At 49.5% G+C, this 22214-nt stretch overlaps 6 protein-coding genes across 6 annotated transcripts; 3 read left to right on the forward strand and 3 right to left on the reverse strand.

Moving 5' to 3' along the window:
• Positions 1-771: 771 nt before the first annotated feature.
• On the forward strand, positions 772-1563 carry LY79DRAFT_494810 (autophagy-related protein 11-domain-containing protein; the record flags this gene model as incomplete). Its single annotated transcript, XM_060553334.1, has 1 exon — positions 772-1563. A coding segment is annotated over one exon (792 nt), but the record flags the coding sequence as incomplete, so codon positions are not given.
• Positions 1564-3191: 1628 nt separating this feature from the next.
• Positions 3192-5181, forward strand: LY79DRAFT_642605 (uncharacterized protein; the record flags this gene model as incomplete). The annotated part of the gene is made up of 2 exons (XM_060562380.1): positions 3192-3949; positions 4005-5181. The coding sequence occupies 2 exons, from the start codon at positions 3192-3194 to the stop codon at positions 5179-5181; spliced, it is 1935 nt and encodes a 644-aa protein (XP_060408435.1).
• Positions 5182-5909: 728 nt separating this feature from the next.
• Positions 5910-7456, reverse strand: LY79DRAFT_527114 (Sodium:dicarboxylate symporter family protein; the record flags this gene model as incomplete). The annotated part of the gene is made up of 2 exons (XM_060555900.1): positions 5910-7081; positions 7171-7456. 2 exons carry the CDS (start codon positions 7454-7456, stop codon positions 5910-5912), a joined length of 1458 nt encoding a protein of 485 aa, XP_060408436.1.
• Positions 7457-10319: 2863 nt separating this feature from the next.
• On the reverse strand, positions 10320-12543 carry LY79DRAFT_677727 (vacuolar sorting protein VPS1; the record flags this gene model as incomplete). The annotated part of the gene is made up of 4 exons (XM_060564488.1): positions 10320-10550; positions 10598-10903; positions 10976-11119; positions 11167-12543. 4 exons carry the CDS (start codon positions 12541-12543, stop codon positions 10320-10322), a joined length of 2058 nt encoding a protein of 685 aa, XP_060408437.1.
• A 2228-nt stretch (positions 12544-14771) lies between these two features.
• Positions 14772-15076, reverse strand: LY79DRAFT_570108 (uncharacterized protein). The gene has a single exon (XM_060559119.1). It carries the CDS (start codon positions 15035-15037, stop codon positions 14789-14791), a length of 249 nt encoding a protein of 82 aa, XP_060408438.1. The 5' UTR covers positions 15038-15076; the 3' UTR covers positions 14772-14788.
• A 3348-nt stretch (positions 15077-18424) lies between these two features.
• On the forward strand, positions 18425-19592 carry LY79DRAFT_584149 (uncharacterized protein; the record flags this gene model as incomplete). Its single annotated transcript, XM_060560376.1, has 2 exons — positions 18425-18485; positions 18565-19592. The coding sequence occupies 2 exons, from the start codon at positions 18425-18427 to the stop codon at positions 19590-19592; spliced, it is 1089 nt and encodes a 362-aa protein (XP_060408439.1).
• Between the last annotated feature and the right edge of the window lie 2622 nt (positions 19593-22214).

A 22214-nucleotide genomic window follows, 5' to 3' on the forward strand; every position in this document is an offset into this window, starting at 1 on the left:
AATGATCTCATTGATGCGCTTGTCTACCGAGCAACAGATGTCGCAGCCAAGATGAGGACTCTGGAGAGCGATAGGTCGATAATCAGGACAGGCCTTGAGCAAGCAGAGGAGCAGATCAAGGCCTTGAAGGCTGATATCTTCGGAACAAAGGAAAAACTGGCCTCCGAGGAGGACTGCTCCAGGCATCTGAGAGAGAACTTGAACGAGGAGAAGGCCAAGGTGGCTGCCCTCGAGCAAGAGGCTGCTGAGAACCGAGAGCAGCTAGACCAACTCCGCGCCAAGATTGCCGATGGCGAAACGGGTTCAGAAAGCCTCCGAAAGAAGCTGGACGAAAAAGAAGAGCGGATCAGCTCCATCACCGAGGAACTCGCGTCCCGGCAATCCCAAGTCGGTAGTTTGGAAGAGGAGCTTCGGCTCTACAAGGAAAAGATGGACAAGTCTCAAGCCAAGCTCACGGCTGTCCTTGGTCACTTCGAGTCTAGATCCGAGAAGACTAAGGATCTGACACAGCGTCTCTACTCCCAAAACGACAGACTATGTCGACTTTTGGAGCGATTGGGTTTCGCGGTCACTCGCCAAGACTCAACGATGATGATACAGAAGGTCCCGAGGTCTGAGAGAAGCACTATGAGCCAGATTCACAATGCCAATGACCCATCGGATCCTGGACAATCCATGATGCGTCGCTCTGGCATGGTTGCCGGTCGCACTTTGGCCGATAGCACCGACCTCGCGCTATTGTACTGGATGAATGACGCCGAAGATCCTGACGCGGAGACGGATAAGTACGAGGCCTTCATGACACGTCTGGGCAGCTTCGACATGGACCTATTTGCCGAGACGGTCTACAGGCGTGTCAAGGATGTCGAACATCTCGCTCGGAAACTTCAGCGAGATGCGCGCGCTTACAGGGAGAAGGCGCATACCCTGCAGCGGGACTCGCATGAGAAGATTGCCTTCAAGCATTTCAAGGAAGGGGATCTCGCTTTATTCCTCCCCACAAGAAACCAAACAGCCGGTGCCTGGGCTGCGTTTAACGTGGGCTTTCCTCACTACTTTCTGCGAGAGACTGACGCGCATCGTCTCCGCTCGCGTGAATGGCTCGTCGCTCGCATCACTCGGATACAGGAGCGTGTGGTAGATCTTTCGAAGAGCCTGCACAAGCAATTACCAGATAACGATTCGGTCAATGACGAGGAGGATGACAACCCGTTCCAGCTCTCAGACGGCTTGCGATGGTATCTGATCGATGCACACGAGGATAAGCCGGGTGCCCCTGCCACACCTGGATTGGGCAAGTCTACAATCGCGACAAACAATGTCGAGGCCATGGCGGATATGCATACTCATGCGCAGGCAAGCGGCAAAGACAAGCAGCGGGCAAATCCTCACAGCATTGAGGGCGTCAGCAAAGCGCTGAGCAAGAGTCTCGAGAGTCGTCGGAGCAGTTCCAACTCGAAGAAGGCTCTCCCTTTCGCCGTTGGTGGAGGTGCGGCGCTGCTCAAGGGCAATGCTTTGGGCAGCGAAACCAACTCACTCCGCGCAGCTGCGCCGGATACTCCGACAGAAACGAGCCCGCCCGAGGACGGGCCGCCTGAGTCATCGGCTAATGGGCACGAGCATTCGGGACAGGCTGGGCAAGCTTCGAGCCCGCTTGCGGAAGAGGGTCACCCCGCGCAGGCGGGTGATGAGAGGCCCAGTTCGCCCGAGGTACGAAACACGATCGATTCCCTCGTCGGTCCTTAGACTCCCTTATCTCTGTGTTCTCTCCCCTGGGCTACACTCACTGATTCCGATCAGAAAGCTCGATCGCCCTCAAAACTGCAGCGCCAGAGGAGCGGGGCCAGCGTTGAGAGTCCAATGAAACGGAGTATCGTATGGGACTCTCTGTGGAGCGTTGACTTGAGCTTTGAGAGCAGCGGCAGTGGCGGCGCCAAGAGAAAGCGGGAGGGGCAGGAGAGGAGGTGAGGTCTTGAGAGAATGGGTAAGGGGGCCCAGCCGGCAATATACAAGCATTACACATAACACCCGCAGCCTGTCTAATAAGGGGGTGTCCTGGAGTATCTTCTGCTTTCTTTGCTTTCAGCACGTTGGGATAATTCATCAGCTGCAAGCTAAAGGCTATCCAGAGGCCTGAGCTTATGTAGTGTTTGTTGTACGATGTCCTTTGTATCGGTATTTCCTTTGAGCTATTTTGGGGCAAAGCCGTGTCCGGTTTGCACCTATGGCTGTGTACTTCGGGCCATCTGCTTCTGATCGAGGACCACCAACGACGGCGATCGTGCTCCTGCAGCTCCATTTAGAACATGTTTTTACAGGGTATTGAGAGTGCGGGTCTCTGTTAGAGAACGGCAAAGCGGGCGCAGCGCAATGGGAGATTTTCTTATTCTTATTTTGGTGTTCATTGGAATAACAAGAGAGGGAGATGGACTTGGACGAGATTGCATGGCGTGTTTTGGGATGGGATAGATGACCTTACCGATATCTTTCTGGACTTTGCTCATTATGGTCGTGCTTCACTCAATATTCCCTACTTCATGGTGATCTCAGGATTCAGTAACACAAGTTGCTGGGCTTGACGTAGCTCAACTGAACTTGGTGTAATAACACATGACTATCTGATTGTCACTTGGGTGCAAACGGCTTAATGCTTGGTATCGGTTATTCAATCATTATATGTAGCAGACTCCTTCTATGGATTTTTTGGCGATGAACGCTTGATCTATGTTCAGCATGACTTGTCCTAACGTCTTAGCCTAGAGCCTTTGGCCCATTGTCCGTTCAAATGGCCCCCTTGGACAGAAGATATTCATAGTCCTTTGATACAGTTTTGGCAGTTGGATTGGGTCTATAACAATGTGTTCTGTTGAGTACACTGTAGATTCAAGTAAATCGTTGGCATGCGTGATTCTAACATCTGTAGCATGGGAGTGACACTGACGACTTGGAAGATGTTGCCACACTTCACAAAGGCTATCAAGTCACTCTTGTTGCTCATCAAAGAAATACCTGTGCAAAAGGATGGCAACAATGCACCTCCCTGAAGCCCTCCCCGAAGTAACATTCGGGGGCTCAGCTGGTGGTAGAAAGTTCCCATTTGCTACTTATATCGACTCTTGAAACTGCCGTTATATTTCTCAAGCTTTTCTTTTTCACCTGTTAATATCACAGCGAACTGAAACCAAAGCGGCATGAACAATAACTTGGCCAACGCATATCAAAATCCTCCCGGCCAATGGGTCCGACCTCGAGCAATACCATCGATCACAGAAATTCTTGGGTGCTGCCCGGACTACGGAGACCCCCAGCTGGCTTATAGGATCCTTGGCTTACATTCGACACAGCAAACACCATTAGCTCATAGACCGGACCCAGTGGACTTCACAACGTGGTGCAACACAGTGGCCCAGTCGATCTACGACTCGGCGGAATTCTCGAAACCGGGTTCCGTTCAGCAACGACGCTTCCTCGAGGCCAACAGACGGTTTCTGTCGGCGATCCACAGTCTCGCGGGCATACGGAGGCCCGAACATGAGGACTGGAGACCAGACAAGAAGATTCAGATCGCCCCCTGGAGCAACGCTGGCAGATGCGACGACGCTCCGCTTGATCTGGAGGCGTCCAACTGGGACGACATGGTTGTGGTTCCACTACCATACAATGATTTTCAGCGGACTTACGGATCGATCAAAGTGGCGAAAAAGGAACAGATGGAGCGAGAAAAGGAGAAGAAACGAAGAGCATGGCTGGCAACGAGGCATATGATCGCCGATGCGGAAAAACGAGAGCTGCACGACTTAAGGGACGTTTTCTCTTGCTATGGCTTCTGTGCCGAACCCGTATTTCGATTCCCTCAGGATAAGCTAGCTAACCAGAAGCGGGCTCTCAGCCACACCTTTTACGCCGGTCCGGTTCCAAGAGACGAGAATAGCTTGTGGTACGCCCTCGCGTAAGTATGGCCCTATCCCCCCTGCGTAGGTTAGGCTGACCAACGTTCTTCTTAGGATCCTGGTCGAAGACGATCCAGTTGATGCGAAATGGATCAAGGGAAAAGTTGCCGAATGGTTCTATGAGAATCTAACAAACCCATCTTCAGAGAGATACCGAATGTACCATCACTTACTCTCAGACTCGGTGGACAGCGTGGACCCGGACGACACGGACGATTGGGGTGCGCTCGACATCCTGCGTTGTTTGAATAGAAACGACGTGATGGCAGGAATGCCGAGGGAAGCAGGGTTCCACGAGATGCTTCATCTAGTGGCGGACTACTTTGACACTGAAGTCATCACATTCACCCGTCCCCCATATCCAAGTACGTACAATAATGATAACCAGGGTATGAAGCAGTGGCTACAGAGACATCCGTACGGCATGAGGGTGTACGGGAAGCAGTCGTCTCAGGAAAACTACCGGCTGTGGAGGTTCCAGGACAGAAAGCAGATCCTTCTCGTGACGGATCCTGAATTGCGGTACTTCCAGCCCGTTGTGCGCGTGACACCCGAACTGCCCCGGTACGAGGCCGGCGACAGGTCGCTTCACGGGCACTATATCAGCACGGTGTCGTTCGATGTCTGGGACCGCCACATGCCGATGCCATGGTGGCCCGGGTTCCAATGGGACGCTCAGAACGACCAATGGACTGGGGACTGGGAGCACGACCACCTGCGCAGTGCCATTTCTGTGCACAGTAAACTGGAAATGAAGCCGAGCGACATCACGACTGGCGTGATCATGCACTCGGTCAACCACAGCCAACTGATGGGGCCGTACTTCAAGTACGAGCCGCCCAACGTGGCTCCCGCTCTCAGACCATTGTACAACCTGAGGACCTCGTACGTTGGCGACGCAGACTCGAACAGGAAGGCTTTGGTGCGGTGGAACAAAGCATCGCGGCTCAGGTGGACTTCTGCGAAACCCCAAGCTGGCCAAGCATTGGATCCTCCGCCGGCCGTCCGGGACTTCGACGCCCGAATCGGCTCGAACCGGCTTCTTCCCCGGTTTCCATCCAAGAGGGAGTGGAATGCAATGACGAGCGGAGGCCGGGACTATCTACACCAACACTACATGGGACGTCACGAGAGTGGTGGATGGCTGAGGTTAGAAGCAACGGAGACGGAGAACAGACGTCCGGATTGGCATGATAACAAGCGGAGAAGGAAAGTTGCGGGCAGCACTTAGCTAGCAGGAGAATTAGGGGATGAGACATAGCTTGAATGCGCTTTTGCTGGAAGATCTATGTGATGCTCTGCTGATACTAGTCGTGACATGCAACGCATACACGGCCTAGCCACGCGAACCGGAGCCCATTCTCGAGGCTCATACTGTAGGGTCACGCTTACAAACGACATGTCCTGAACATGGTTTGATTTACAGTTATGATTTATGAATGCAGCAAAACGTGGTTTGTGAGATACCAAGATCCGGATGGATGTCAAGCCAAAAAAGCAGCATGCATATGCTCGAATTCGACTTTCAGCCAAGTGAGGGTGTGTAGGGGAGCTCCAACATTAGCCCAACAATGCTTTGCTCGTAGCACGGTTGAATTCGATGGACAGGACCTCAACGGGAAACCGTGATTTTGCCGGGCTACCAAGGAGCACATTCGTGTCGGGCCTCCGGTCCTTGAACGGGCAAAAGACGGAACCGTCTAGACTTGTTATTAACCCTGGTGCGGCATTCTTGACCCATTGCCGTGCGACACTGGAGTCACTGAGTGCCATCGTAAGAGAAGGGCCAGCAATTATAAGACGAGGAGAACCCTCGCTGAGATATGTGTGTTACTAGGAGAAGTTGGTGATATCAAAGAGGCCTGGTTCTCATAAAGATCGAATCAAAGCGATATTCGCTTGTATTTACACAGTATCCTTCACGTTCCATCTTACACAAGACATTTTATTCAAAGGCCCTCAGACACGTTCATCATTCTGGTTCTGGCTGTATTCCCCAACAATTTCTTCCGAGCCATCATCAGGGTCGGTAATGCCAGTCATTTTGGCAACGACGACAGCGGCGAAAAGATCACCGCTGACATTGGTGGCGGTACGGAATCGGTCAATAAACCAATCAATGGCGACGACGACACCATACATTCCACTGGGCGGGATGCCAACGCTAGAAGAGATCATGACGGTCAAGACCAGAGAGGAACTGGGAATGGGTGTGGTTCCAATACAAGCCAGGGTCGATAGCAACAGGATGATGATGTAGTCCGCTGCGTTGAGTACGTGACCCTGCGTTTGGGCGAGAAATACGACAACGATGGGGAAGTAAATGGCGGTTCCGTCCATATTTACAAGACACCCTAGTGGGACGGTGAACTTGTTGACGGTCTCGGGAATCTTGAGCTTTTCACGGCAGCAGCGCATGGTAACGGATAGAGTAGCGGCCGAGGAAGCGGTACCCCAAGCTGTCAACCAAGCAGGCGAGCAGCTGAACCACAATGTGTAAGGGTTCTGGCGCGTGAAGGCGAAGAAGAGGATGGGGAGGATGACGAAGAGGTGCAAGAACATTGAGCTGATGGCTCCACCCATCAGGACACCCAGGTTGACACCAATATCGTTGATGTCAAGCCTGAACATGTTGGGCAGGATGAGGAAGAAGACACCGATAGGGGCAAGCTTGATGAGGAAGGTAATGATAATCATGATGAGGGCCTCGACCTCAGTGACTGCCTTGATGATAGCGGAGCGACCGCCGCGATCGTCAATGAGGTAGCCCACAACGACGGCACTGACGAGGACGGCGAGGAGATGGTCCGAGGCGAGGGCATCGACAACATTGGCTGGGATCAGGGAGTTGAATAGCTCGGTGACGGTGGCTGGGATGTCTTGGTCCTTGCGCGACTCGTACGACTCTTGGTCCTTAGCGGACATGCTATCCGTCGCGATGGAATCGGCTGAGGCGACAGTCATGAGGCGGGCCCAGACTTGAGATGTCATGATGATGGAGTGAACGATGGCCAGGATAGTGGTAATGACGTAGTATCCGATGGTCCATTTTGCGAGCTTGGCGCCGCCATTGGAGATTTCCTTGAGCTTCTGAACAGCAAGAATCATGGCCGTCACAATGAGGGGCAGGACTAGTGGTCGTGTCAGCTTGCGGCACTCTGGAGGGAGTACCTGGAAGATGATCTCTGGGAGTATGTAGGCGAAGAAAAAAAGAACATACCGACAGCCTTGAGGGACCGCAGCCAGAGGTTACCGGGGATGATGAGGATGGTCGTCGCCGCATCAGGGATATCCGGGTGGACGCTCTTGACACCCAGACCGATGGCAACCGCGATGGCGGCGGCGATGATGATCTGTACGGCAGAGCCTGGCTCGATGACGGGGTGCCACCACGGCTTCTTCTCATGAACAGATTCGTTCGAGGCGACGGAAGGCTGCTGAGCCTGCTCCATAGAGGAGTTCTCCTGAACGGCCTTGTCGGCGGTGCCGTACTCCGACTTCTCCATCGTTGGCAGTTCTCTTGAGCTGTAGCACACACGACTCTAGTGGATCATGAAAAGAGATTTGGAGATGCAGGGTTGGGAAAGAGATGGATATAGGAGCCCGCAACAAGATCGCTGCTACGCTGAGAAGGGAGAGGAGAGGAGAAGAGAGGAACTTCGACCCGGATCGACGGCCCTTAGAGAGGGATATATACGGGAAGACAACCGGGTTCGTGGGTTAGGTTGATCTCATGGGTTGCACCGAGAAGTCTTGTCTATCTATCAGCATGTGGCGATCCGGGACCAGTTGTCTGCGGTATAAACACCAAATGTGGTTACATCTTCCTGAAGAAAGGGGCTGAGCTGGAGGCAGTCCGCATGGGTGGTCTGCTGGTTTGGCTGGGATGTACCGCCAGGAAGGATTTCACCGAGATAGGGCACGGCACGTATATTTATCTTGCCAATGATGGAATCAGAACTGATAAGGCACAGCAGTTGGTATCTTCCACGCGAAAGGAAGGTGGAAGAGGATCCACTTCGTCCCGCGTTACCCATCAGTCACTCTCGATTTGGGAGCGGGCCGCCTGCGGTGACTTGGCCAATCCTTCGTTCTGGACTGGCAATTCCTCGTCTGCCTGTCTGCCTTGGGCATTCGTACCTGCACACACACATGCGAATGAGACATTGGAATGGCCACAAACTGGCTTGGGGCTCGTGGTACAAGAGACAAAGTCAGATAGCGAGGATGTGGGCTGCATGCATACGTAACTGGGGCCATCAGGGGTCCGGAAGAGGGGGGGTGACGGGAGTCTTTCTGGGAACCAGAGACTGTCGTCGGAAGGAAGCGGGAATGGGCACACTAACCCGTGGACACCAGACACCAGACGACAAGCGTCAAGAGATAGGGAGATGGGGACTGACTGGTCGAGTTAGTTCGATGCGTCGGGGTGTTCGTCTGGGCATTGGCCTTGGCTCGAAAAACAACTTGGCGGTGATGACGGGGCTTTGATGGTGGAATGCCACTAAACGGGCGAGGAAGGTCGTCTCCCGATGGCCTGCTGCTGCCGTCCGCCGTCCGCCGTCCGCCGGCCGCTATCGTCGGGATAAAGAGCAAGGTGTTACGGGATACGCGCAAAGAGCCTCATTTTGGGCTTTGCAACCTTGCAGTCACGACGGGCCGCTTATATGATCAACTCGACATGAGACTAATACCTTGGATTAGCTGGGAGACTTCAGACGAGTTCTCCATTGAAAAAGTTTCGCTTTCGGAAATCCACTCAGTAGGGCACTGAGAAATTCATCGCCTACCCATAGTAACAGAAGAGAATGACACGGCAAATGGGTGCTCAGACTCCAGTTTTCAGTCAAGTCGCGAGCTAGCCAGAAGACCCGTGAGTGGAAGGATTCGAGGTTCCAAGACCATCCAAGGCTAGATACCAAGAGGCTAGAAAACAAGATGTTCATTTGGCAGCGTCAGACATGACTCTCAAGCGAGGTTAGCGTGAGGTCACCGCCCGCCTATTGGTCTGAAACGGGGGATGGCGTGCCGCGCCGAGCATTGCCGAGAGGCTCGGCGGGAGCTACGAAGACGAGGGTCGGGGATGGGCTCCGAAATTTGAGCATGGGGGCGGGGGAAAAACCAGTAGACAAATGTCTTGGCCGCGGCGGCTGGGGTCTTTCACTTCATCTGACTTTCCGTCTACTGCTCACTCCACCCGGATACTATGGGTTCCGCCTGAAGCCGCAGGAAAGCGTCGCAGGTCTCGTGGGCGGATCGATCGACATGCTGTCAATTGCTCCCTGTTCTCGCGGCAGGGAGCGCTTTCCTTCGCATTCCGTTACCCGTTGTCGACTTAAAGAAGATACACACCAGTCAACGTTCCTCGAATATTACGTAGAGCGTTACAGGATGCAGGGTACTTATGTGGGCAGCCACGCGCCCAGGAAGCCTTTGTTTGTAATGGCTTGGATATTATAGCTTGGGGGCTCGAGGACGTCCGAGTCTGACCATTGACATTTGAATGGTCACTGCGGTTGCCCTGTTTACTGGTAATCCAAGCCGATAAGACGTTTTTTCTTGGGGGTTTCAATGTCTGTTTCATGTTTCTTGTTCTGCTCGATGAAAGTCTTGTCTATCTTTCTGATGGTGGAGTTGGGTGTGATAGGGTCTTGATTTTGGCGCACCCAGCTCATTTGTCACAATATATAAGCTACTATTACTGCCCACGTAACTAACGGTATCGTTTTGTTACGTGACATCATTTGTGGGGAGGCCAAGTATGGAGAGTGGGCATTATAACCGTCCGATACTCTGTTTTCCTATTGTTGGGACTGGGGAGGGGACTCCCGTGCTGTTCAGTCTTCCGCTTGGGTGGTCTCGAGGACTGTACACTTGATCTATGGCTGCGCGACCCTCTGTTTCTTGTACGACAACACGGTCCCTTGATCTCAAACTAACGAGTCGTACAGGTAAAGCCATTGAGCAAAATTCACCTCCTGACAAAATGGATACCAAGGCTGGTACTGTTGACATAAATAGGTTGTTGATCGCCAACCGTTAGCTATATCATCTGAACCCGCAGCTTCTCGTACAATTCTTGAAGGCTCATCCATCTGCATCAGTTACTACCATAAGAGCCAAGGGATATTTTTCTTATCTAGCGTGCTTTAAAGTGAAAGGCGCTGGAAGAGTCCGGCGGGAAGAACCTAGAACCGCGATAATGTCTATGAACAAACAATTTCAGAGCCAAAGCATAAATCAGCGAGCCACTCACGGCTTCCGTCTCGCGAGTACTCTGTTGTAGAAATCTATGGAGTAAAACCAAGCTAAATAGACGAAAGCCATCCTTTGAGTAGGGTGCTTAATCCAATAAGCGCCGGACTAGATCTAGGTTATTAAGCCCTGCAAATCAACGAGACTGTTCCGAAGTCCATGGATTTCCGTGACTAGCTTTTGGCGCCGAGTAGTCTGGGTCTCCGGCTCAGAACCAATGCGAAGCAGGTCATCGTCAGAAAATTGAGAGACGGTAGTTGGGCAGAAAATTTCTGGCAGCGGCACCAAGATGTGACGCTCAACAACCTGCTTGCAAACATTGTCTATAAAAGTCTTCATTGCAACCTATCGAATTGTGAGAAATTCCTATAAGAATGGGGGACATCAGCTACCTTGTAATAGGCATTCAACCCAGACAGAGCTTCTTCACAAGCCTGATGATCCATATTGACACACATTTTAGGCTGTAACGCATCTGCAAGCGGGTTACAGTCGTCTGGGCGAGACTCAAGGTCCAATCTTGATTTGGAAGGAGCCATGGGATCTATAGCATCTTTGGGAGCCGAATTATGGTAGTCTCTGCGAGCTTTCTGTATGTTGTCGGTATAGTAATGGTTGTACGTAATGGGATGTCTTTCTTCATCAAGCAATATCTTGCGTAACTCTTCAAAAGCGTGAGTTCTGAATTTTTCTAACCGCTCTTGAAAAATCATGGTCAGTTCTCGTCGCAAGCGATCTTCGGAGAAGAGTGTAGAAGCCGCCTGGTGAACCCATTTGCAGACGCCGTCCATAACTCCAGAAAGGTGGTCCTCTGAAATCTGGCGCCATGGACCTGACTGTTCATGAAAAAGCTCGGCAAGCAAAACGTGACTGTAGTTACCAGGAAGCTCCCGGCCCCTGGTCTGTAAATAAGTCTGCAGCTGTTATTCACTACTCAATAAAATGGGAGCGAAGAACATACTTGCTGAATCCACATAATCATCTCGTCTTTTGTAACTGTGAGCTGCGCATTTGCATTAATATCGCTGGATTTATTTGCCTCACGATTTGGATCGTTCACTATTGTTCGTTTATGACCCCGACTACGCATTAGTGCGGCAAATTGGCCGTTTTGTTGATGAATAAGAGAACGGAGACGGGTGCCATTTCTTTTGTCAAAAAAGTGCACATCTGAGCTGTGGTAATTTCCTTCGAGGGCGGCCTGAGCAAGCGTGTAGTATCGCATGCTCAAATGTATCATAAATGAGCGGATGTCACCAAGAGACCGGCGCTCTGGTCCAATCGCCTCGAGTTCGTCCTCTTTTGATGCTAGGACCCGCCGAATCTCAACCTTGACCTTCGGTAACTCCTTCTCAAGGTGTTCATCTAAGAGTTGTTGCAAGAAGATCTTGAGGTTTTCTATACCGACACGGGCCATATCAAGGTCTTGGACTTTCCAAGCAGGCAAGGTGAAGAACTTTGCCTCCAGCTCAGAGCGGTTCAGCTTCGCACCCAAGGCCTTCATCTCCGCAGGGCTTGGATTCTTGAGCAGGAAGAAACCAAGCTTCAACTTGATAGTGTCTTGATTCTTTGCAGTTTTAGCAAGCTTATCTTCATTGCCGGTGTTGATAAGATCGGGCTTGGTGATAATTCCCACAGTACGTTGGCCGTCTGGGTCGTACTCGCGGGCGATCTTGATGATGCCTTGGTTTGCGATGTCGTTACTAGCTTGAACAACAGCGAGAATAATAGTTCTGGTGCTATACAAGTAGCTCCTGACCATGGCATGGACAGTGTCAACATCTCCTTCGGACTGTTCCTCGTTGGCAACAGAGATGAGGCCAGGAAGGTCGACGACACTGAGTTGTAGTCCGATTGGACCTGTAACTTCGATGCGGAGGGCATCTGAAGCGAAGGCCGGATCGTTCGAAGAACCGGTAAAACCGCGGATTCCCATGAGCTTAGATGCCTCTTCAATGGCAACTGGAAGGTCCGAGAGGTCTTCTTTCATCTCACGCTCATAGTTGCGAAGGGTTTGTGCGACATCGGCGGAACGACCAGAATGAGGACGAATGAATGCCTTGGCTTTTAACGGCTCATTGGAATGGCGCAATATGATCTCAGTCGGAAACCGAGTGCAGAGACCCGCTTCTCGAGGAAATGGTATACCAGTGATTCCCTCAAGAACAGAGCTTTTCCCAGCAGACTGATCACCGCAAACAACCAGCTGAGGCAAGTCAACCAAATCGCCAATGCCGCTGGCTCGGATCTTCTCAATCTGGTTAAGACGGTGGGCAGACCGTTTAGAACGCAGGCCATCAGTCGGGACAGTGGTTCTGATCGGACCCGATACTGCCATTGTGAAGGTTTGTCGTTTTGGCTTGAATAGATCGCAATAGATTAATATGGAAGAAAATGGTTTGATTTGTTAATTGTGATAAACGATACGATACTCATAAATACAAAACACAAGAAGAGTTGTAACAGGTTATTTATCAACAGAAGTTTTGGCATTTGAACCCGCTCTCTCATATGAAAATGCATGTGAAAAACACATGTTGCAGAACTTATCTCTGTATTGGTGGTCAGTCCTGTCCTATACTCATCTAGGGCGATGATGCAACCAGAAGTAAGTTAAGGTTTGATCTAATTAAGTACATGCAGATGCAAGAAAAAATTGCCCTTACAGATCTCATCAGTAGGGCATGGAATGTGTTGGATCAATCATACGTTGACGCATATGCATGTATGCAGGCAACTCTGATATCAATAGGTTTTCATATCAAAACTGCAAGCATGGAAGGAAACTCCTCAACAATGCTAATCATATCCCATGTGATCATGTTTCATGCTGAAGGCATTGGTAATAAACCCAATTTTGGTGGTAGCATGCAGCTTTGTACTGTTGCTGTTAGCAATGGGCCCTCAAAGAAGGTGAGTGAGTCTCTCGCAAGGATGTGCCCTGTCATGAAGATAGAAAGCTGCTCATGGGTACTGGCAATAAAAGTCACATATTAATAAAAGACCGCGAGGACTATTATGGAGTAATATACATAGTATAATCAAATATCGCGACTTGCGATTATTGGAAGTCTTTCTCAACAAACTACTTTCTTTGGGGCTAGGTGCCCAATATTAAGAGAAGAAGCTTCAAAGTAAGATTTGGGATGGTCTATTTACACCCACATGATTTTATTCCATCATCACCATCATCACTACGCGTCCCTTTCCCACACCATATGCTGGATACATTTGATGAGCCCCATGCGACACCTTTGCCGCTGAGACATTGGGTTCTGTAACTATTCATGTTGTTATCATGACCACTCAACCCAACCATTACCTGACTTGGTTTCATAAACAATAGCCAGATCCTTTGGTTTGTCTCCCAGTCCGGACTGTCTGATTTAGGATAATTCGAGATTATCAATCTTTTCTTGAATGTACCAAAGGCTGAAAGGTAGCGAAGATAAGGGATCGTGGCACATGCCAGAAACCTGCTTCAAACGTCTAACAAATTGCTTATCAGAAAGGGTTTTTCTCATTGGATTAATTGAATGGCTAGAGTTTGAACCTTATTGCCTACGCAACACTACATAATCAGGGTATGAATCAGTTTACCGACTACTTCACCATGACAGCTTTGTTTACTTTATCTTTTCTTTTATTTTAAGTAAAAACTTCGATTGTCAGGTCACCTTCTACCTAGCAAGCCTATTCCTGAAACTGGCTTATCCCAAAGTCTGCAAATAATGTTTGAGACATTGAGGCTTGTCTATCCCAGACCCTCTGGCCTTCACATGTGAACAATGCGGTGAGTAGGCGATGCCACTGAATCGTTGATAAGAAGCTCATGTTACTGCACAGGAAGTCAAAAGGCAGCCGATATTCTCCCTCGCCAGGAAGTGACTTCAAAGACAGAGTTCCCGGGCATTTGCAAGATTGCGTCAATTTTGTGAAGCCGCGGGCGCTGACGTAAGGACAGACAGATAGCCGATAATTACGCCACCACTCTAATCTTCTTTTAACCTATTTCTGCCGCAAACACGGTCTAATTGTCAGAGTTAGGATTCGTCGAGGACCTTAGACTCGACTGAGCTCGTTTAGCTTTCACCAGCTTTAACCTGGCCCTCAACATCAGCGAACTTGAAATTTATCTCGACTAGCTTTCACTTTACAGATCATCCAATCTCGATCTATCCTCCCACTAATCTAATGATTGATACGTTTTTTTATTGCATCTTTCACATGCTCGCCATAAAGTCGAAGCGTTCTGAAGCTTGTGTGTTGTTATCTCATCGGCTCGGAACCCGAACTTCAGAGTAGAAAAGCCGATGTCCTTCTCTCCCTGAAACAGGTAATTGAATAAGGTAACCTAGATTTCTGTGATCACTTTTCGACGTGTGATGTAACAACAACGTACTGTTTTGGTCTTTAAGACATTCAAAATTCTACAACACCGTTTGGCTTTCTTTCCCATCAAAGGAATATTAAAAATTCGCACTAGTAATACAAATCCATTGTGTATCAAAGTTCCTCATGAACTTATGAGCAGGAAGTGCTCGTCCTCTCTTTGGAGACGCGTTAGTCAAGGTGAAGTCTTCTCATCCTGGGTGGCTTTGCCTCCACGAGGCTATGAATAAATGCTCTACCAGAATAGAAGGGTCTCCTTTACTGTGGGTATGCTCATGGGCCAACCACCCAAAGCCTTCTCTTGGCAACACCAGTACATCCCCAATCTTCCGTGGAGCCATCAGCGATTCCAGTTCGTCGCCCGTATGTTCTTGACCCGTTGCCCGTGAGAAGTAGTCCATCATGACTTGAGTAGATGCGAAAGGGCCTGTGGTAGCCATTACGTCTTCAAAAGTGGTTGGGGAACCCTCGGACGTGGAGTTGAGTAGTATTTAAAGGTTGTCTGTTACTTGGCCAACCAGCATTTGCATAGCTGGATGCCCCGGCTTAGCCAGTACTGTGTACTGGCAAAACTGTACTGAGTACGGAGAGCCGCTCTAGATGGGCTTCTTGTGGTGGTCGTTCTCTTTATGCGCCGTAGATATACGTATCTTCCGGGGGGGCGGGTTATGTAGGTGGTCCGGACTATTATATGTTCCGGTCCCGGTGAAATCTCGCGCGATGCCATGAAGGCATCGCGACAGCATTATAGCATGACGTATTGGATGCTTGCCAGTTTGGCTGCGGTCTATAATTAACCGTTTTCTGTATTTTTGTTTTAGCTCAAACATCAGTTAAATCAAAAACCACTACAAAAGCAGGGTTTAGCCACCGCCAATCATTGCAGCTTTCCTTGGCGCATCGAGTGCTTCCCACAGCCTGGTCAGTAGAGAGCATGTTGCTGACAGGCCTTTCAACAGCCGCAACAAAGTATCACTCAGCCTAGGCTAGACATCATCTCGCGCTGATCATTAACAGTCAGCTGTACCTACAATTTTTAATGAAGGCTTACCTAGTGTAGTAATTCTCAAAGAAGAACGCAAGCACGTTAGCCGATAACATTGACACGTTTTTCCTAGACATGTTGACAACAAAGGTAATCACTTGATGGTCAACAAGTAAACTGACATAATTATTATTGTTAGTTAGTAATTGGCACGTATTGTTCTGCGATAAGAGGCTTTTACACTATTCCTTATATCCGCGGATACAGGAGCTTTGTGTGATGGTCAAGTATCGCTCAGTGCAAATAGCGTTGCACCTACTAGGCTACTAATGCTTTGCGGGAGAAGAGCGCATAATTAGCTGAATGCATAGGGGTCAAGAAGATAAGACAATTCTTTTAGGGATTAGGACCAAAACATGGTCAGACCTTGGCATTATCTTTAGCAAAGGCTACACTTTAGGTTTTAGGAGTAGAATAGACTTAGGACAAGCGGAAAGAAGGGCTGGTAACAGAGTCCAGGAGCGACAAACGGTTAACAGTGCTGTGAGAAGTTTGTTACCCAGCTGTGGTGTCCTCAGAAGAAATTTAATAAGATAACCAACTAAGTGCATTTTAAAGATCTACTATATCGGTATTATAAAGACATCACAATTACTACGCGATATATACTAATTTATAGTGTTTTTACAAGGTATTACATATCTTTTCTCATGATAACTTACAAAACCAGCTACTACATGTTTTTCACAGCAGCACGAAATGTCAACCTGCTTGGATCCAGGCACAGTTTAGAGATGTGCTATTGGCAAGCCATTCTTGAGTGTAACCAATCTCGTGGAGGAAAGTCTACGTGGCATGAGGTATGCGTTTCAACACAAGAAAACAAAAAAACCAGCAATACCGGCACTTGTGACATTACTTTAGCTATGTTGAAGGTGTCTCATCAATGAAACAACCCATGCAGTTTCTGTGACAAAGCTGATAGCGTTTATGAGGTCCGTCACATGAAGTGCAGCAAGATGAAAAGTCCTCCTTGCTGGCAGCTGACTTGAGAACAAATTCCATCAGATGTGACCATTCTATTGTACAATGGCTCCAAGCGGTGTATTCATGGATTCGTCTCCAGGCCCTCTTGATACTCACTGAAACACGCTGTTTAAGGATGACAGCGAGAATAAACCAGTGTGAAAGTAGCTAGGCTAAATGAGGGTGGCAAGGTAAGTTGATACGGTTCGGGTTGTCGAATGATGTGTCAGGCAGTTATTGTCGCACGAAACAGCTGCCCCACCCTCCTTGACCGGAAACGGTACACCGTAACTTTACCTTCGGGGTGAAAGGGCAAGCAATCCCGTGGTCAATATGGGGGAGCCGTGTAGTGTACAAAAACATGAGACGAGTGAGGATCGGGTGCTACACACTACGGCAAATGTTGCCGCCAACCTTACACGTGCATATCCAAAATGCCGGTAACCGGGTGTAACTGAATGCGCAATGCAGATCAATCAAAGCGTGCTGTCGCTTGCGATCACTTGTAACAACACTCACACAGTCTATGAAAATCATGTCGTGCTTAGTGGCCGAGTCATTAATATGTCCTGGGTTTCCAATAATGGTTCAGACTCATCTGAAAAAGTGCTCCCTTGCCATGGTGCGCATTTTTGAGGGCCTTAGTGACAGGTCGCTATTAACACGAGTTTGGACGATCAACTTCGTGGGACAAAAATCATCTGATTTCACTCAAAGTCTGATCCGGGAAACCCTACAAGAGGTGGCCTGGTGAGGAAAATATTTGTCAAGTCTAGCCAGTCTATATTTATGCCCGAACAACTTGCTAAAGAAGCCTGATCAATGAACTACGATTGAAACCAGTTTGCGGGAAATGTTCGATGATCGCCTTAAAGATCAATGGACGGATGGACCTCAAGTTCAAGTGTTTAATCCATACGCAAGTCGATCTGCGTCTGCCAAGACTCGGATCATAATACATAGTGCAACCAGATTCTGGGGAAACCCGTTTCTTCGGTCCAAGTCTTGGCGTAAACAAAATTTCTGGCACCATATGCATCGCACGTCGGAACTTCACTCCGGTATCCCTGTCCATTAGGAGGCACCTAGACGAGTGTGATTTGAATACGAGGAACAGCGAGCACGCTTCAGGTCACGGTGCCGTCACGGTGCCAGGACCATCCCAGTTTAAGTTTGTGTCAAAAAAAAAAAAGGGGGGGGGGGGGGGGGGGGGCTCTAGGTATCTGTGTACTGTCGTATTTGCGTGCAGGGGTATCTGTTTGGGAAATCAGTCTTGATTCAAGATGCCGGAACCCGCAAACATCCGTCCGAGGGCAGGCTGAGTTAACAGGATCAACTCAAGTTTGGGATGAAGACGCATCTAGGTATCCTGAGATAAACCAAGGACGCAACTAGTGCTAGCCTGGCCTGCGGCACTGTCACGTTGTAGCAACTGCTGCGGCCGGATAACCGGCTTCTAAACAAGTCATGTTGCAAGATATGGCTCAAAGATGCCACCCCGAATAAAATATGCTCATTTGTGGTGCCACGGGGAAGGGAATGGTTAGTACAAGCCACCGCTTGAGGTTTCAAGACGTGGCGGGAGAGCCCATGAACATAGAAGTCAGTAGGCAGAGGATATGTATATAAAGGTCTCGGTGGAATCTTCGTTGTTCAATTCTTCTTCTTCTTCACTCTTGAGCATCAGCATTCTTTAGTCTATTCCATTCTTCGATCTTTGGATTCATTCCGTGCTGCGCGCGGTTGTTTACTTCACAATCATTACTTACTACGACCTGGAGTCATCCTTTCATTACACGTACGAAAGCTGTTCAACATGAGGTTCACTACGGCCACACTCATTACCCTGAGCCTTCTGGCCGGCAACGTCGTTTCTGGTTAGTTCACTCCCCCTCCCAGAGCTGTGGCATAAAGACGCCCCCAATGAAGATGACGGTTGACTAACAACCGCCTCAGCTCCCACTGCGCCGGTCAGCGACGTTGCTGCTCCCGTCGAGGCTCGTGCTGCAGACTTTGTCGATGCCGCCCACCTCGAGGCCCGCAAAAACAAGAAGAAGAAGAAGAAGGCCAAGGCCGCTGCTAGGAGTATCGCCAATCTAGAGGCTCGTGACAATGATGACGACACTGACGATGTTGCTGCCGTCGAAATCCGTACACCAGACTTTGTGGCCAACGATGCCGCTCACCTCGAGGCCCGCAAGAACAAGAAGAAGAAGAAGAAGGCGAAGGCCGCTGCCAGGGATATTGCCGACCTCGAGGCTCGCGACGAAGAGGGGGATGATGCTGCTCACCTTGAGGCCCGCAAGAACAAGAAGAAGAAGAAGAAGGCGAAGGCCGCTGCTAGGGATATCGCCGACCTCGAGGCTCGCGACGAAGAGGGGGATGATGCTGCTCACCTTGAGGCCCGCAAGAACAAGAAGAAGAAGAAGAAGGCGAAGGCCGCTGCCAGGGATGTTGCCGACTTCGAGGCCCGTGACGAAGAGGGGGACGATGCTGCTCACCTTGAGGCCCGCAAGAACAAGAAGAAGAAGAAGAAGGCGAAGGCCGCTGCCAGGGATATTGCCGACCTCGAGGCTCGCGATGAAGAGGGGGACGATGCCGCTCACCTTGAGGCCCGCAAGAACAAGAAGAAGAAGAAGAAGGCGAAGGCCGCTGCCAGGGATGTTGCCGACCTCGAGGCCCGTGACGAAGAGGGGGACGATGCTGCTCACCTTGAGGCCCGCAAGAACAAGAAGAAGAAGAAGAAGGCGAAGGCCGCTGCCAGGGATGTTGCCGACCTCGAGGCCCGTGACGAAGAGGGGGACGATGCTGCTCACCTTGAGGCCCGCAAGAACAAGAAGAAGAAGAAGAAGGCGAAGGCCGCTGCCAGGGATGTTGCCGACCTCGAGGCTCGCGATGAAGAGGGGGACGATGCCGCTCACCTTGAGGCCCGCAAGAACAAGAAGAAGAAGAAGGCGAAGGCGAAGGCTGCCGGTGCGGCTTAGATTGATGACAACTTACACAGGGCTGCGTAGGGCAAGGGAACATGCCGCCACCACTTGCGAGTGTTTGCAGCACCAAGCATCCACCGTTGATGGTATCACCTGACATCTGGTGCAATTACGGCGACAACCCAAGCGTATGCGGGTGTATGATAAGCTTTTTTGATTGGATGTCTATCAGGAAAGAACAATGGAAAGGAACTGCAAATGTAGTTATAGTCTAAGAACAAATCGGATACTTCTTCGGGCATTAAGCCACGCTCTCGACCTGTTTGATGCTAGTATGCGGTGATATGAGCCTATGGCATCTTGCGTTCTGCATCGTCAGTCATTCAAAATTTTGTGCGTTTATAGCCATAGTTTTCCAAGTGATCTGATCACAGACCCCATGTTCCCGATGTCTGTAGTAGTTGTTTTCTCCGACTTTTGCCAAGAAAACATGATCTGCGTCTCTGCCTATAGTTAGGTAATCATGCCAATAGATGCCAAGATCAGACATATGATCAACAAAATTACAGGTGATATGATTGACCTTGTATGAAGAGTCATGAGCGGAGTTACCGGTTGGGTGCTAGCCTTGCCCCTGAAACCTATAGAACTGGTAGGGTTTCATCATACCGAACAGCGATCCCAATATGGTATGAAGTGAGCCCTAGCAGACGGACGAATCAAACTTGAAATTTTGCGGGACGAGCATGACCACCAAATGGGAAAACCGTTGAAACTCAAGCATATTACCCCTTCTAAGTTTGCTCCAGCTACGCCGTATGCTTCGAAGCACTTCCTGTTTTAAGTACCCAATATCCTCACATTTCATCGTACAAAATTCATCTGCACACTACCAACTCCGAGTCATTATGTTCTTTCCTGGATACTACCTTGATTCAGGCATTTCTCACTGGTTCCAAATCCGATATACCGATTCGATCCGCCGAGTCCATACGGTTGCACTCGCCTTCACCAACATTCCTGACATACTGTTTCTGTGTTGTTTGTTTGACAATCTGTCTGGATCGAGAGGTTGCGATTGAGGCAGTATGAAGTCGGGTGGTGCCTCCAAGATCCAGCGACGTCTTGAGACTTGTATTTGTAAACTTGATTGATAATTCGTAATCAAAGGCAAGAATGATGCTTGGCTCCTCGCTTGCATGAACAATGACTGGCCTGTGAACGAAAATTGATCTATTGTTTTTATTGACTTATACTATGGTCAATCTCGAAACCGAGTCCGATGTCTTTCACTCATAGAAGGCTGTAACCACCGCGTGTCCTAGATGCATGTAGAGCTGGAGGAGACCTGAATCCCTACGAGCTGTATGTACGGGGGCCAATGTAGTAACAAGGATTGCGCAAACAAATGCAACGTGCCTCAGCCAGCAATTCGGCAAACTTGGCTAGGGCTCCAAGAAGAGTTCGCGCTGCCTAAAGGCAGAATGTAACACCCGTAACGGCTGAAATATTGTAATAACGCCAGCCGCAACCGACAAGGGGTCCATGGTACGGAATCAAGGTGTGATATGGCCCTGTTACGGAGCCAGGAGAATTCGACGTGGAACTTGTTAGAATGGATTGTGGAACCGATGAGTTTCACAATCAAATTGATGCGTTGACTAGATATACTTTACACAGCCGAGAGGCTGCAAACTCGGGGTTCCCTCACCCCTGGCAACGAGACGGCCGTTCTAGTCATGCGACCTGCTTCCACACCGAAACGAAACTGTGCACAACCCAATCAAGTAACCAGAGCTCATTAATCAACGATACAGACGTGAACGAGTCAATGGCATTGCTGGCAAGACGGGAGTAGGCAGTGCGCGCTGGTAGGCACATTGTCTTGGTGGCAAACTGCCCAGATATACAATACATCTTATCCAGGGGGCGTCAAAACCGCCGCAGCAGACCTTCAATAGAAGCAAGGTGAATTATAATCGTATTTATCCAAAAAGACTTTTCATTTGAAAGGGCTGGAAAATAAATCAACACAGAAACATCGGTCTCATAAGAATCCAGAGCCCCCTTTCCAAAAGGCAAACCTCTTAATCTTGTTACCATACTTAAGCAAAGAGGGAAAAAAAAGAAGAAGAAGAAGAAAGAAAAAAGTCAAATGAATCCAATTGTATGTAGAAACAGTTATGCCTGTAAGGCGACTAAACCATAAAAAGAAGGATATAAAACTCTTCCCAGAAACGGTCCACGGGGATATCAAATGAGGCAATCGGTATACATTATTGAAACCGGGCCTGTTGAAATAAGTTGCTTGTATTTTCAATATCACAAAGGTCATTGAATATCAAATTCTCACAGCCAACTGGCGTCTCGCCAATCTACATTGTGGCTGCTCTGCTTCCACCCAGCGACGTTGTCGTGTTTACCCTAGTGATGGAGCTCGGTCTCTGAAGGCCCGTCGGTCCTCGTTTGATTAGGTCACCGAGTCCATCCCGGCCATGGTGATACCCCGCTATGATAACTATTATGATATTTTCCCTATCTCTCATTGATTCCCTGATTGGACGAGATCGAAGGCTTTCCAAAGGACCTCGCCGTCTCCATATGTTTTGGCGTTTAGACATCAGGTTGATGGGGGAGCTTATCGTGACAGGCAGATATCACAGATCCCAATGCTCG

This window comes from Colletotrichum navitas (assembly GCF_030913465.1).
Source record: "Colletotrichum navitas strain CBS 125086 chromosome Unknown LY79scaffold_107, whole genome shotgun sequence".
In the NCBI taxonomy this organism is placed as follows: Eukaryota; Fungi; Ascomycota; class Sordariomycetes; order Glomerellales; family Glomerellaceae; genus Colletotrichum; species Colletotrichum navitas.